General features: G+C 38.1%; 1 protein-coding gene across 1 annotated transcript; it reads left to right on the top strand.

Annotated features, from left to right (window-relative positions):
* Window positions 1-8,295: 8,295 nt before the first annotated feature.
* LOC131070625 (endochitinase 4-like) lies at window positions 8,296-9,525 on the top strand. Its single transcript, XM_058006213.2, has 3 exons — window positions 8,296-8,784; window positions 8,880-8,991; window positions 9,083-9,525. The coding sequence occupies exons 1-3, from the start codon at window positions 8,352-8,354 to the stop codon at window positions 9,381-9,383; spliced, it is 846 nt and encodes a 281-aa protein (XP_057862196.2). The 5' UTR covers window positions 8,296-8,351; the 3' UTR covers window positions 9,384-9,525.
* The last annotated feature ends 7,244 nt before the right edge of the window (window positions 9,526-16,769 follow it).

Below are 16,769 nucleotides of genomic sequence, written 5' to 3'. Positions count from 1 at the left end.
CATAATTACAAGCTACAATGATAAGAAGACTGGAAATAGAAACGAGAATCAAAATAGAGACACCCTACTCAGAAAAGAGATCCCAGGACCTGAAACAACCACGATATCCACTAGAGTGCTGAAAAGCAAAAAACTGAATAAAATATGCATGGAGGAGAAGTTGGAAATAAAACCCATTTTTTTGGAAAGTACACAACACAAGCTTTCAAAAAATATAAAGTTTTTGAAAAACGGAGCTTGGATGCTCATTCTATGTCTCTTGGAGTGCAAAAAAGAGACCTCACTTTGACTGTAAAAAAATACAATCAAACAGAAAAATTGGAAAAAATTACCAACACCATGAGGTCGGCCTCAGAACTAGCTTTCTGATGCCTATTCGTTCACCAAAATCTTACTCCGTATGCCCAAGATAGGGCCAAAAAACCAAACCCCCCCTTGAAAAAGCCAAAAAAGGGGGTCTGGTGGCCAATGGGTGGTCCGGTGGCCAGGGAGCGGAGCTCCGGTGGCGCACCAGTGGTGGTCGGGTGGCCGCCCGATGGCGGAGCTGTGGCCGGCGGGCCGGGCGGAGATTTCCCAGCGGCAAAGGAGGCCGGGCTGGGCGGAGCTCGGTCGGGGAGAGGAGCTGCGGGCGTCGGTCGACGAGCGGAGCAGTGACCGGAGGAACATGCAGCGGCCGACGGGGAGCTAAGCAGGGAGCTGGTGGAGGGCCAGGGCAGAGCACGGCCGGGGAGAGGAGCTGTGGGCGGTAGTCGGCGAGCGGAGCAGCGGTCGGAGGAACATGCAGCGGCCGGCGGGGAGCTGAGCAGAAGCTGGGGACCAAGCAGCGGCCGACAGGAGCGGAAGCTGGGGACAGGAAAAGAACGCCGGAAAGGGCCGCCGATAGGAGCCGCAGAGGCCGGATTGATAGGTCTGACAGGCCTATCAGTCCGGTACCCTGCGGTACCCCCAAACCCCAAAAAAAACTTCCAAATTTTTTTTTTTTTTCTTAAAAAGAAACAAACCCCCCCCCCTTTTTTTTTTGTTTGAAAGATTTTTTTAAAAACAAATTTCGGCCTGCATGTCGTAAAAAGGCAAAAAAAAAAATTTTAATTTTTTTTCTCGATCTACGTGCCAGGGCCGTACAGCCTAGATCTGAGAAAAAAATTCACCCAGAGGCTCAGGAACCAAAATAGGTCAAATTTTATATGACCATAAGGGTTCTCGGGCCTTCTGAGCACGATGGTGAGGTCCGTTTAGGCCCAAAGTGCTCAGAAAAAAGCTCAAACCCTAGGTACACAAAAAAATTCTTGAAACCCCAGATCTACTTCCAAAGCCAAAAATTTCAAAACAAGAACAGGTAGCTGCAGATCCAAGCTCTGATACCATATAGGAATTGAGAAAATACAACACTACAGGAGCCTAAAGATCTTCTGCAAGCTGAATAACCTGTTACAAGGAGAGGCAATGAAGCAAAATCTGAAGAACATACAAAACATAGAGAATATGCTCAAAAAGAGAGCTCAATATTCACAAAAATATGTAATGTGATTCTTTCCATGAAAAGAAAGAACTCAACCTTTAATAGGTCAAGAAACCCTAAAAAGGGAAAACCTAGGTTTGCACATAATAATTAATTAAAATAATTAATTATATGCACCTAAAGTTAGCTTAAGTGTAAAAGAGATAAAGGGAACTTAAATAATTAAACAAATAATGTTTAATTAATCAAGTAAATACCCGAATACTCCAACATAAATAATAAAAATCAACAACCAGTTGGCCCAAACATCTTCCATTGCAAATTACTTAATGTGGAGAAACACAAACCTCCATGAGACATAAAAGTATTCTAACTCAACCTACAATCCATATTTGGACAAAGAAGTATGATCTAAATAGGATAATCCAAATGGGCACATTGAAAACATAACACAAATGAAGATACCAGGCACAAACCAACATAAATCACTTGGGGAACATAAATACCACCACAAAATTGAACTAAAATACTACATGAACCAAATAAACATATCCTCAAAATTACAATACTTGAATTCAAATATCTGGAACCCATCAACCATTTTTCAGACTAATCTCATAGACACTCTTACTATCAGAAAGAGGAAACAACTAATCTCATCATTTGAGCAATCAAAAGACCTATAAATTTGACAAGGAGCAGCTCAGCATTGGTGGGTCCCCCACGTGCACGCGTATCTCAAGGCATTTGAATTTTGCAGTAGAAGGGCAAATTAACTAGCAAGCAAGTTAGAAAGATCAACGGTGATCAAGAAATATCTGATGGTTGTTGCTATGTCGCAATAGAAAGATGCCCGCTAGATACTCCCCGTGACTTGGCGACAAAGAACTTGTCGAAAAGGTGAAGTGCCCGGAATGAATACCCTAGTGACTGGCAAATTGGCGAGACAGGTGGTGCCCAAATGGTGGCTAGCTAGATGCACAGATAAACCAGAGAGTGACCTATTGAACAGACCTTGGCATCGATGGATGTCTAAAAGGATTCACCAAAAGCATCAGTTCCATCAACATAAAGTACATCCAAGAAATCAGGACCGTTCCCACTGATAAAATAAAAGGTATCGATGAAACTAAGGTATCGATGAGACATGTGAGCAGTTCCTCGAGGGAGGAAGTTAGGCCAAAAGAATAATATCGATGAAACCAAGGCAGGCCCAAGTCCAGTGGCAAGTCCAACTGGCAAGATAGGTGGATCTCATGAGCGAACCAGTGGCTGACACATGGTAGAAGGAAGCAGATCAGCCAAGGTAAAGGTCAGGTAGATCAAGGAAGATCAGACGGTGATGCGAAAGATACAACGGTTGTCTCTATACAGTGATGGAAAGAGGCTCGCCAGTTATTTCTCGTGACTTGGTGACAAAGCACATGTAGAAAAGGGTGAGTGCTCAGGTAGGTTAAAGATCAAGCAAGTTGATCAGAGTCGATGGGTGGGCAAAAATATCTAATGGTGGTCGCTATGGTGCAAGAAAAAGTTGCACGTTGGGTTATTCTTGTGACTTATCGACAAGGTAGGTCCAGGTCCAGTGGCAAGTTGAGATGGCAGTCAAGATGGTAGTGTAGATGGCAGACAAGGTGGACCCATGAGCGAACCGGAGGCTGACACATGACACAAATGAAGAGAGCAACTTAGAAGAGATAAATGGTGTGCAAGTTCTTGAAGATCTAGTGGCTATCGCTATACCATGATGAAAATTCATCCAAAAATTATAGTTGTAGACTTAGCGACAAAGAAAGGCTAAGGTCCGATAGTGGGTCTGGTCGTGCTGAGGTAATGTCGAAATGGCAGACAGGTGGCGCCTTGGTGGTGATCACAGACAAATCAAGAAGTGACACGCAGTAGAAGAGAGCAACTCAGGTGAGTTAAAGGTTGAGCAGGTCCAAGGAGGATCGAGCAAGTTCAAGATGATCCAACGGTGGTCGCTAAGGCACAAGAAAAATTTGCTCGCCCAGTTATCACCGTGGCTTGGTGACAAGGAGAGCCTAGGAAGAGGTTGGTTCGGTCTAAAGTCTTGAGGCTTTTAAGTGGAGCCCAGGTGGATCCACAGACAAATCGGGTTGTAGTACATGCCAAGGGTTTGCAGACTCAAAAGTGGGCCTGTTTTGAAGAAAAAGTAGAGGTTTAAAGACTGAGAAATTTCCTGTGGATATAGTGACAAACTATCAGCAGTCATAGCGGTTGAAGGATAATTTGTCAAGTGTTGGTTGTTAATGCAGATGATCAAGTAACTGGAGAGATAAAAAGTGAGTAGGTTCCTCTTTGATCTGATAGTGGTCGCTATACTGTGGCATAAAGTTGCTCAATGAATATCCATCCGGAGTTGGCAACAAAGAAGAGCTTCATCCCAGGCGGTTAGTGAGGCTGTGCTAAAATGGCAGAGCAGGGACTCCAGAGCCAATCAAGGGGTGCCACGTGGTAGAGCACAGAAAGAGATCAAGGAAGATAAGACGATCAGGATAGCTATTTGATTGTCTTGCCGATGACCCGATGGAATTGCCTTTGGTGATCGGGGTATTATCAGAGATCGAGAGAACTAGTTGTTTGCAAATGAGGAGTTGTTTTCTGCGTGAAAGATTGATGGTTGATTTCTGCATGAAGGATTAAGTGTTATATATCGTTGAAAAGCTCATGAAATAGGGAGATCATTTCAACAATCAGTTTCAACAGAAGTTTCAACACGAAAGGAGATTCCAAAGTTTCATGTAGATTTTTAGGCAGTGGGTTTTTCTTTTTTTTAGTGGAGCTATTTCTGGCGAGACTGACAGTTCTATATTCAGCAGTGAGGGTTTCTTTTCATACAACATTAGCTGGAGTCCTAGTTTTGGGGCATTATATATTATTTTTTACAGTATTATGCATGCGTTTTATGCCATATTTGGGAAAATTCTCCCAAGGCTTTTTCTCATGCAGATCTTTCTTTTTTAGGGTTTTTGGAGGACATATTCATCATGATATCTATATATTCTCTCTCTCTCTCTCTCTCTCTCTCTCTCTCTCTCTCTCTCTCTCTCTCTCTCTCTCTCTCCTTTTTCCCACTGGTTCTTTCTTTTTTGCATACACATTTTTACAAAACAACATTGTAGCTCAACAGTATTAGAGTTTTGTAACAACAACACTCCTTTAATTTTCAATAATATAGAAATAGATTTCCTTCTTGATACTTCTTGTCTAGTGTTGAATAAAAGATATTGATGATTTTTCTGTTATTTATTCTTCTCCTTTGATGTTCTCTCTTTCAAGCAATATTATTTCAGGAGGATACATGGTTAATGCAGGTTATAGATTATGTAATCTGATTTTGATAGGTTTGGAGTTGTGAAGATAGTTTATTTTCATTCAAGCAGGCTTCCTAATCATGACCTTTCTATGAAATATTTATGTATTCACATGTTCAATTGAGCTGTGAAGTAATTAGGGTTATTTGTTGAAGGTTTTGTGAGTTAAGTAGGTTGCAGATCTCAGATAGGATATTTCGTGCATCACCTCATTAGAATAGGTTTTCATTACATGCAAGCTTTCTATCCCTTTCCATATCAAAAGTATTTACAAGAGATTCACCAAACAGGAAGCCAACCTCATCTCTAGAGATTCACCTTCACTTTGAGCAACCCACAAGCTTGAAGGTATTTCGATATTTCATAGGATTGCTTGGTTTTTCACTTAGCATCACAGGTGCAATCCTCAGTGATACAATGGCTTCTAATAAAATGCCATTTGGACTAACCAATGTAGGGGCAACATTTCAGCGTGCAATGGATATGGCATTTCAAGGCCTGATTAACAAGTTCATTTTGGTTTACCTAGATGATGTAACTATTTTTTCTAAAAAGGCTAATGGGCATCTTGACCATCTCAGATAGGTATTTGAGAGACGCAGGGAATATGGAGTTTCACTAAATCCTAAGAAGAGCATATTTGTTGTTCATGAAGGCAAGTTGCTGGGATATATTGTTTCAAAGCATGGGATTTCAACAGATCTTGAGAGGATCACAACCATACTTGCATTTCCATTAACATCACATAAAAAGGGACTCTAGAGTTTCATAGGTAGGATTAACTTTATCAGAAGGTTTATTCCTAATATTGCAGTATTGATGTAGCCACTTATAGTCATGCTTAAGAAAAATATTCCTTTCTAGTGGATTAAGGAAGGTAAGAACAATTTTGAAGAAATTAAAGAGGCAAGTGTAGCAACTCCTACCCTCGTTAATCCTAATTTTAAGAAAGATTTTATTCTATATGATTTTGGGAGTGAGGATACTATTTCTATAATGTTGTGTCAGCAAAATGATGAAGGCTTAGAACAACCAATTGCTTTCTTGAGTCAGATTTTACATGATTATGAGACTAGGTACTCATTTGTAGAAAAGCATGTATTAGCAGTAATAAGAAGCCTCGAGAAATTTAGGCACATGCTCTCTAACAATAAGATTCATCTTATGGTTGCTCATCCTACAGTGAAAGAGTTTTTTCTCAGCAAAGACATAAATGATAAAAGGGCAGGTTGGATTACTAAGGCAATGGAATATGACATCTCTATCAAGGTAATCAAGCTAGTTAGAGGCAAGGGTTTATGTGAACAACTTGCTGGAAGTACAAAAAATAGTAAAGAAGAGGAGCAATAAGATGAGTTACAAAATACTTTAAAGAACTTAGATGGCTTACTTGTGGTGACACCTAATAATATGGCTTCTTTGATTGATTCTATGAAATAACCTAAAGCTAAAATTGTGTTTTCACAAGATGAGTTACCTTCGAAGGAAATTCAAAATCTTTATAATTATCTTATGAGTTCTGTTCTTATCAATTGTAATTCTATAAGATGAACCCTAGTGGACAATGGACTTGGCCTTAATGTTTGTACCATTGACTTATTTCAAGTGACAAATTTGTCATTAAAAAAATAGTTATAAAATGTTATCCTTAATGTTTACTTTGTGCATAAGATAGAAGCATACAACATGTCAATCTACACTTCAAATTCTCATTTTTTGCATAACATAGAAACATACAACATGTCAATCTACAGTTAAAATGCTCATTTTTTGGGGTAAAAATAGAATTAATGAAGAATAAAACCCAAAACAATCAGAATTTAAGAACAAGGGTATGATTGTGTAATAAATGAGGAAGTAAAGAAATGTTTCAAAAGACCAAACCATGCTTAGCATGGCAGATTTGAAGACTATAATTTTATAAAATGAGCCCCCCAACAACCCCCCCCCAAAAAAAAAAAAATAAAAAAAAAAATAAATAATAATAATAATTCATAGAAGTTCTGGTAAGAAACCATATGAAAGTTAAGATTGTTCTTTTCACAATCCCCTCAATTTGAACTCTCTTATACCAATGGTTATCTATAACAATGAGTTGATTATTTCAGTCCATTGAGTAATAAGCATGAAATAAACAAATGCCAATAAATCAATAGCAAGAATAGAGGAAACAAGATTGCATAGTGATAAATCTAAGATGAATAAATTTCAAAAATATAGAATTTGTAAAATCAATGGTAAAGATCAAACAACCATAAATATAGATTCAATCTTTTTACTTACAATGAGCTGTGGAAGCTTGCAAAAAAATATGGTAGTCACCACAATTGATAAAGAAAAGTAAAAATTTCTCTCAATTTAGATGAAAGAAACAGTGTACAAATATTCAAACAAAAATTATCTTCATTGCAATCAAACTCCTAAGAAATGTTGAGATGCAGGTGCAAGATCATATTCATACAACAATTTGTAAAATAAAAACAAACAATATAAAACATATTTAGAAAGTTCTTTGCCTAATAAAAAATTTTTGCATTACAATACGACAAGATTGCAAAAGCCAAAAAGGAATTAAATGTAATGAAATTTTTTTTTAACAAGAAAATTCATACCTTGGTCCTACACTTTTCGAGATAGCTAGACTCTCACAATTGCTCCACACAAATGAATGGTATGAATGTTTATTTTTTATATAAAATTTGATAATGTTTGTATATAAAATTTGGTGGTAAAAATAAAGGAGGAAAGTAAATCTATGAACTCACCTAACATTTTTTTTTAATAATAGTTGTTGCTTATTTTCAGTCCCTTTTTTTCATAGCTTATTTTCATTTTCTAAACTGTAGCTGCTCCTTTAAAATAAGAAAAGATTCTAAAATATCCTTTTCCTGAAATTTTCAATTAGCATGGGAACATTTTAATGCTTAAAATTAAATAGAAAATATACTTAAGCAGCTACATGAGGACATAGGATGAGGCAAGAGGAAAGGACGTCAGACAAGACACATGTATTTCCCATCCCACTGTAAATAGTCCATTTACTAATAATAAACCAAATCCAAAAGTAACAAACAGAAAATTAAGAATCAAACTAAATTTTTTTAAATAAATAATAATAAATTCAAGATATACAAATATTATAAACCCAAATTTATCCATTTATTATTACTTTTAAAACACGAATAGACGAAAACGTAAGTACACGATTCGAATCAATCCAACAAGGCCGGCGCAATATTTTATAGAAGTGATTTAGTGGTGCTTTTCATTTGACCAATAAAAATGGAACTCCCTTAACAGTTCATCATTTGTCATTAAAGAATTTTGCATCCTTATCCCACCCGTGACTTTCAATGCTCGGTGCTTGACTTTGAATCATAAAACCACGCGCTTAGCCGCCTCAAAGTCAACAGAGGGTAACAGTTTTCGCCAATATCTGCCGTGTTCCACTAACTTTAGTTGAATGCGCACATAATGCAGAGCTTGCTCTCGACTATAAATACCACACTCACTGAACATAGTTCGCAAATGAAACCGACTGACTGAAAAAGAATTCAGCCATGGCGACATATGCAAAGATTTTAGTGCTATTAATAGCTACGCTGATATTTGTAGGAGAGATACAGTTTAGCTCCTCACAAAACTGTGGGTGTGCCCAAGGACTGTGCTGCAGCAAGTGGGGATACTGTGGAACCACTCAAGCTTATTGTGGATCCGGTTGTCAGCAGGGCCCATGTACTTCTAATCCTACGCCATCGCCTTCTGTCCCTGCTGCATCCGGATCCATTGAATCCATTATCACCCGGGATTTCTTTAACCGGATTAAATCTGGAATTTCTGCTTCTTGCAAGGGAACTAACTTCTACACTTACGATGGCTTTATCAGCGCAGCTAAAGCTGGCAGTTTTGCTGGTTTTGGCACCTCTGGAAGTCTTGATGTTCGCAAGAGAGAGCTCGCTGCTTTCTTCGCTAACGTGGCCCATGAGACTGGAAGTATGAATAAAACTATTCAAATTTTACTTGTATAGTGAAGCCCTATAGACATCGTTGCTTGCTAATAGTGAAACCCTAATATGTTTTATCTGTAGATCTGTGCTATGTGGAAGAGATTGCAAAAGCTACGTATTGCCAGTCTTCCACAGAATATCCTTGTGCGAGTGGAAAGCAATACTACGGACGGGGGCCTCTTCAGTTAACCTGGTAATCTTATTTCCCGATAATACATTCTTAAGCATTCTTCAAATATGGCATAAGCACTAATACAAGTTGTTTTTTCCCTTTTTTCTTTCAGGAACTACAACTATGGAGCTGCTGGAAAATATGTGGGACTTCCTCTGCTGAATAACCCAGATTTGGTTGCCCAACAGCCAGACGTTGCGTTCAAGACATCACTCTGGTTTTGGATGGTGAATAGCAACTGTCACACCGCTATGACTTCCACCGGCGGGAAAGGGTTTGCCGGCACCATCAGAGCCATTAATGGCGGAGAATGTGATGGAGGACGACCATCGGCAGTACAGAGTCGAGTGAGTTCGTATCAGAAATTCTGTGGATGGTTGGGTGTTTCCACCGGTCCCAACCTTTCTTGTTAGTACTCATTACGTTTTGCATATATAAATAAATATACAAATAAAGGGTGTCACATGTAGCTACACCTGCAACCCTCTGTAACCCACTAAGGTTTCTTCACGTTATCAAGATAATATAGCCCACGAGGCATCTTGAGAATGGAAAGCAATTATGTGCATGCTTTGAACGCAAATTTAACTATACTAATTGTGGTACGACTAAAGAGGACAACCAACGGATCAAACCTCTCAGCATTTCCTTCTACATGAGGAAACGACTACCTTTGATTAACAAGAATTAGCTTTGAGGATTTTTTTAAATTTTTCTATGGCGCAACAAAAATTTGGTTAGGAAAAATATTATACTGTGCAAAGTGATATACATATTAATACTAAATTTTGATATTAAATACGTTTAAATTTAGTGGGAAAAATGATGTTTAAGGTGTTAAGGACAAAATAATCATAATGTCTATAATTTTTGTCTTTGCCTATCTTTTACTTTGGTTTAGATTTATGCATACGGCATTAACATTCACAATTGTATAATTGATCTAGCACATATAATTGAATTTATACTCACAATAATGAATTGAGAGAAAATTGACTATTGGAATCTACAAGTACCTTAATCATCTAAAATTTGAATCTTATAAGGATAGACAATATTTACAAACACCTCTGATGAATTTACTCAATCAGAAAGCTCATGTTCTCCTTTGCCTTAGATATTGAAACAATTTTTTGAACTTTGAAACAATTGTAAAAGATAGCAAAAAATAATGCAATAGACATATGATGATGTCACAATTATATAGTGCAATATGAATTCCTCTTTCAGCTCTTTTACATAGATATCATTTACATTCAAACATTCTTCTAATGATATTAGAATCATACCAGATGAATTAATGAATGTCATTGAATTCAACAACATAACATAGTGATCAATACACAAGTACACTATGTCAGCTCATGATGGCTAGATATAAAATTTAAATTTTCAATTTAAAAATTTAAAGTCAAAATTTACAACTACAAAAAAGATAGAGGCCATGTTTGCATCCACTAATTTGATATACAATAGTGACTAATGTATATAGGGATGAAGAGCAATCTCTAGTAATGAGTGATCAGGGGATTAGGATATAGTGTTGTTATAATCTAAATTCATGTAAGATTGTGTCACTTGTAGATTACTTATCACACAAAAGATATGCTAATCAAAGTGGGCCCAAAATATGGAGAAAATTACATGGGTATATACCATTTTGATCATTACATGTTCGTCCATTTTCATTTGCATTCCAATTAACTAGGTAGATGCATGGAAAATGAGAATAAGTAATTGACATAAAAATTAGTCATTTTTCAACCTTTGAATGATTATTAATCTACTAAAATTATATGGACTATTCTTGACTTCCCTATATAATGAGTTTTGTTTTTGAAACAATTAGTGTATTTCTTTTATTTAATCACACTTAGGCTTACTTAAGCCTACTTATTCGTCCATTTCTACTTGACACTTGTCCATGCAAGTTGTCAAGATCATTTAATAGTCGATTAGAGAGGGGTCGACTAAGTTTCAACACCTCCTGCTAGTTTAGTGGGAGACAACTCACCACTAATCATTGAGTGTTGGGTTCCACTTCTGATTCGACCCAATCAATCTTGCTATATTTACTCTTCATTTGATCTTATTCACCATGTTGACTTTGCTCATATTCGTCTTCTTATTGTTCTTGTGATTTATCTATATTTGATCTTGGTTGTTTCAGAAACCCACAAAATATAAATCAGCATGAAATGAGTAGCATGCATAGTATTTTAAAAATATGCACCCATCTGTGGTCGAGTAAGGGTGGACACTCTATGGTCACCAATAGATGTCTTGCCTTTGGATCAACTTAGTGGTCGATTTGTTATGGACAAGTAGCGTGCCACATCTGTGCCATACATAGTTCTTTTTGGATAGACTGTGTGGTGTTCCTGACATCACCTTAGGCTGGGTAAATCAGACAACTTGAACACCTCGACATCAAGTCGAGTAGACTGAGTGTTAGTTTGGTTAGCTAGGACAACAGGTTCTCCATATGTAATAATTAGTAAATAACTGTTTGCTAAACAAATTTTGTTAGATAGGGACAATTGTTTGTTAATTATTTGATCTCTTTTAGAAACTTCTAGCAACCAAATTTGTTAGGGTTATTTAGTTGTTATTAATCTTAGCCATTGATTGAGAATTAATCTTGATCGTTGGTTTTCCAACGAGATTAGCATAAAAAGGGGTCAAGGGTCATTTGGAGTATATGAAGTTTGTGGAGAACCTTGTAGTTTTAGCAAGTAGTCTTGCAGTGTTAGCAAGGGTGCAGTGATAGCATTGGGATATTAGCGGGGTGGAATCTTAGTAGGAGAAATTGGTAGGTCATCGAAGCTCTGCCAGTAAGAGGCAAGTGATAATTGTATCTCTTTATTTGTTGTAGTTAATATATATTCCTCATCTACAGTACTGGTTTTCCCTTCGAGGTTTTTCCAAGGACAACTATCTGAAAATATTGTCACTGTGTTGCATATTTCTTTCCGTGTGTTTTTTATTTGTGAAGTTGCTGCTGTGTTATTTTTCAGTATTTTGTAGTTAAATAATCTTTATGAGATAGGAGATTAATAATCAGTAATTGCAATATAATTTTCACATGGTATCTAAGCTAAGTAGAAAAAATTTATCCTAGGCAAAGGAAAGAAAATCGAGGGTTTATAAAACCTTGTTTGACCTTTTTAGAATTATTATTTCTTTTATCCCTTGAGATGGCCTCAACAGGTTTAAGAGATCAGGACATATTAGATGGAGCCTCAAATTTTGGTGTCTGGAAAGCCATAATTTCTTTATTGCTAGAAGAGAATGGTATCAAGGAATATGTTACCACTGTTGTGACTGTACCTACAGATCCAATACCTCTTGCAATATATAAGAAGGAAGATGCCAAAGCGAGGAGGATAATCCTTAATGGTGTTAAGGATCATATAGTTCCACATATCATAGATTTGGATACAGTGAAGGAAATATTAGACGCCATCCTGAATTTGTACCAGAATGCGACCATTAGCCGGAAGCTGATTCTCAGAGAAAAGTTGAGGAATACTCAGATGAACAAGGGAGAAGATGTGACAAGTTACCTCACCAGGCTTAGACTTGTCAAGGATGAGTTAGCAATTGTTGGAGACAAACTAGGTGATGATGAGCTAGTACGGATAGCCCTAAATGGGTTTTCTAAGCAATGGGATGTCTTTGTTCAAGTTAATAATGGACGAGGCACCTTACCAAGTTGGGATCAACTTTGGAGTGATTTCATTCAAGACGAGCTTAGACTAAGCCTTGCCTGTAGATCCAACAGTAAGATTCAGAAAGGTGAGATGGACCAAGAAAATGTTGCCCTAGAAGGAAAAGGGAAAACAAAGAAGGGGTCTAGCAAAGGATCAAATCTATAAAGTGAGAAGAAGAAGAAGAAAGACTTGTCTAAGATCAAGTGCTATGGATGTCACAAATTTGGCCACTATGTCAGCGATTGCTTGCAAAGGAAGAAGAATAAGAAGGAAGGAAAGAAGCAGATGGCAGCTTTAGCAAGTGCAGATGAGCTCTCTAGTAGAATGGAGGATTAGTTTGCACTCATATCATGTATGGTTAGCTCAACCTCATAGAGTGTCTGGTATATAGATAGTGGGGCATCATTTCATATGACAGGAGTTAGAGAGTATTTCTCTAATTACAAGGAGGAGAACACTAGAATCCAGATCTCTATGGGGAACTTGTCCAAACTCAACCTAGTTGGGAAAGGGACTATTCAGTTTCAGAGGGAGAATGGAAAGCCAATTTCCCTTCATGATGTGTTGCATGTGCTAGGCTTGGGTATGAAATCCAATTTCTATATCTGTCCTTTAGTATAAAGGCTCATGTGTTGATCAAGCATAAGGATTGGAGATTACCCATAGCTATTGGAGTTAGGAGTGGTTGACTTTATAGGTTGTAGTTTGATACTCCTAAGACACTCATGAGCACCAGTAATCCTAGAGATCTTGGAGAGCTATGGCATAGGAGGATGGGCCATATACATCATGGAGCACTTAAATTGCTTCATGAGATTGTGACAGGTGTTCGAGAGTTGAGCACAGAGCATGATGATGTATGTAAGGGATGTGTGTTGGGAAAGTTTGCAAAAGCATCTTTTCCAGGGAGTGACACTCGATCTGAGGGAAAGTCTCTCAGAGGATACGAGTACTATGTTACTTTTATTGATGATTTCTCTAGGAAGACCTGGATATACTTCTTGAAGACCAAGGATGAGGTTTTCAGGCGCTTCCAAGAGTTTAAGGTTCTTGTGGAGAACTCGATAGGAAGGAAGATAAATTTTCTTCGATCAGACAATGGAGGCGAGTACAAAGGGAATGAATTCCAAGAGTTCTGTACCAGGGAAGGAATCAAGAGAGATTGGATTGTTCCTTACAACCCGCAATAGAATGGGGTTTCTAAGAGGAAGAATCGATCTATATCGGAGGCAACAAGGGCTATGCTACATGATCAGGACTTTCCTCGCTACTTATGTGCAGAAGCATGTAGTATGACAATATACATACAGAACAGGGTTCCACATAAGGCACTAGGGAAGATGACACCAAAGGAAGCTTTTACATGAAAGAAGCTAGATGTCAATCACTTCAGGATATTTGGAAGTTTGGCATATTGTCATATTCCAAGGGATACACGTACCAAGTTAGATCAGACTACAGAGAGGGGGTACTTTGTGGGGTACAGTGGAACCTCAAAGGTATATCAGATATTTATTCTAGGGACCAGGAGGATTATAGTTAGGCGTGATGTCAAGTTCACGGAGGACAAGGCATTTAGGAGGTTCAAAGATTTTCTAGCAAAGTATCAGAGTGAGAAGCTGACAGAAGCTCCACGGATAGCTCAATCGAGTCAAGGGCAACAAAGCTCGAGTACAGTCACTAGTACCAGTATAGGCTCAGGTGGTGAGATTTCACAGAGTATGGAGAAATAGGTGCCGAAAGAGATACATCAAGAAGACATGGAGGTTGATATTTCATCCTCTACAGTTGGGAGTAGGAACCATGAGGTTCAGCAGACACAAAGGAATACTCAGGATTTAGTGGGTACTCCTAGGAGGAGTAGTAGACAATGAAGACAACCAACCAGGTATGATGAATATGTTGCATTAGTTAGTTAGTTGGTAGATAGCGAACCTTATAGCTATGAAGAGGCTGCACAACATCATGTGTGGCAAGATGCAATGGTTGAGGAATATACCTCAATAATGCAGATTGATGTGTGGGAGGTAGTTCCTAGACCAACAGATAGTGCTATGGTTGGATCGTGCTACATCTACAAGATCAAGCATGGTGCAGATGGTAGCATTTAGAAATACAAGGCAAGGTTCATGGCAAAGGGGTTCTCTCAGAAGGAGGGAATAGACTATGAGGGGACATTTTCTCCAATGTCCAGGTATACTTCTATACGAGCTGTAATCTCAGTTTCAGCACAGATGGGATGATAGATCCATCAAATGGATGTCAAGACAATATTCCTAAATGGTGAGTTGAAAGAGGAGGTATACATAGAACAACCAGAAGGCTTTGTATCACACAACATAAAGACCCACATGTGTAGATTGAAGAAAGAATTGTACAGACTCAAGCAGGCTCCTAGAGAGTGGTATGAGAGCATTGATAGTTACTTGTAGGAAATGGGCTTTGTGAAGAGTGAGGCAGATACTAACCTCTAATACTTGGTAGTTGAGGGTGAGATTCTCATTCTTGTCCTATATGTGGATGACTTGTTTCTAACAGGTTCACTGGGGCTCATAACAGGGTGCAAGAGGGACCTTGTAGCAGAGTTCGAGATGAAGGATTTGGGACTTATGCACTACTTTCTAGGCATGGAGTTATGATAGACAAATGGAAAGATTTTCATTCGACAAGGGAAATATTTCATAAAAATCTTAAAAAGGTTCAGGATGGAGGATTGCACATGAATTGGATGAAGGTAGACACATCCAAGGAGAAGGATGTAGATCCCACCTTATATAGGTAGTTGATTGGTTCTCTCATGTATTTGGTCAACACCAGGACAGATATAGCATTTGCAGTAAACTCTCTTAGTCAGTTCATGGTTGAGACAAAGGGAGTACATTGGATAGCGGTAAAGCATGTGCTATGTTATTTGCGAGGTACAATCAATTATGGGATTAGGTATGCTCGAGGTGAAGGAATCAGGTTGATGGGCTATATTGACACAGATTGGGCAGGTATTACAAAAGACAAGAGAAGCACTTTAGGGTGTTGTTTCAGTTTGGGATCAGGAATTGTCTCTTGGTTCAGCAGGAAGCAGAAGTCTGTGGCTCTAAGCTCTGCAAAGTTAGAATACATAGTAGCTAGTATGGCGACATGTGAAGCTATATGGCTCCGGAAGTTGCTAGTAGCCTTGTTTAGTTAGAAGGCGGAGACTATAGTGATATACTGCGACAATCAGAGTTGTATCAAGTTGACTAAGAATCTGGTGTTTCATGATAGGTCAAAACATATAGACATCAGGTATCACTTCATCAGAGATTGTGTACAGCGGGGGATTGTTCAGCTATAGTTTATACCTACAGATCAACAGGTAGCAGACATTCTGACAAAGGCATTGGGGAAGGCCAAATTCATCTTCTTCAGAGAGAAGTTGGGTGTCATGCAAAGTAGCTTCCTCGCTAAGAGGGAGTATTAGTTTGGTTAGCTAGGACAACTGGTTCTCCATATGTAATAATTAGTAAATAATTGTTTGCTAAACAAATTTTGTTAGATAGGGACAATTATTTGTTAATTATTTGATCTCTTTTAGAAACTTCTAGCAACCAATTTTTTTAGGGTTGTTTAGTTGTTATTAATCTCAGCCGTTAATTGAGAATTAATCTCAGTCGTTGGTTTTCCAACGAGAGTAGTATAAAAAGGGGTCAAGGGTCATTTGGAATATATGAAGTTTGTGGAGAAACTTGCAGTGTTAGCAAGGGCGCAGTGATAGCGTTGGGATAGTAGCAGGGTGGAATCTCAGTAGGAGAAATTGGGAGGTCATCAAAGCTTTGCCAGTAAGAGCCAAGAAGTATTTGTATCTCTTGATTTGCTATAGTTAATATATATTCCTCATCTACAGTACTGGTTTTCCCTTCGGGGTTTTTCCAGGGACAATTATTTGAAAATATTATGTCACTATGTTGCATATTTCTTTTTGCATGTTTTTAATTTGTGAAGTTGTAGCTGTGTTATTTTTCAGTACTTTGCAATTAAATAATCTTTATGAGATAGGAGATTAATAATCAGTAACTGCAATAGAATTTTCACACTGAGGTCGCCAAGGAT

Source organism: Cryptomeria japonica, chromosome 1 (genome assembly GCF_030272615.1).
Source record: "Cryptomeria japonica chromosome 1, Sugi_1.0, whole genome shotgun sequence".
Lineage (NCBI taxonomy): Eukaryota > Viridiplantae > Streptophyta > Pinopsida > Cupressales > Cupressaceae > Cryptomeria > Cryptomeria japonica.
The sequence above is the reverse complement of the archived record's forward strand: the minus strand, read 5'-3'. Positions and strand labels throughout refer to the sequence as shown.

What these genes read in the sequence shown, in the direction of transcription:
- LOC131070625 (XM_058006213.2), top strand. Translation starts at nt 8,352, where the DNA reads ATGGCGACATATGCAAAGATTTTAGTGCTATTAATAGCTACGCTGATA. An exon ending in CGTGGCCCATGAGACTGGAA is followed by an intron (nt 8,785 to 8,879) that starts GTATGAATAAAA and finishes TTTTATCTGTAG; the next exon opens with ATCTGTGCTATGTGGAAGAG. An exon ending in GGGCCTCTTCAGTTAACCTG is followed by an intron (nt 8,992 to 9,082) that starts GTAATCTTATTT and finishes TTTTTCTTTCAG; the next exon opens with GAACTACAACTATGGAGCTG.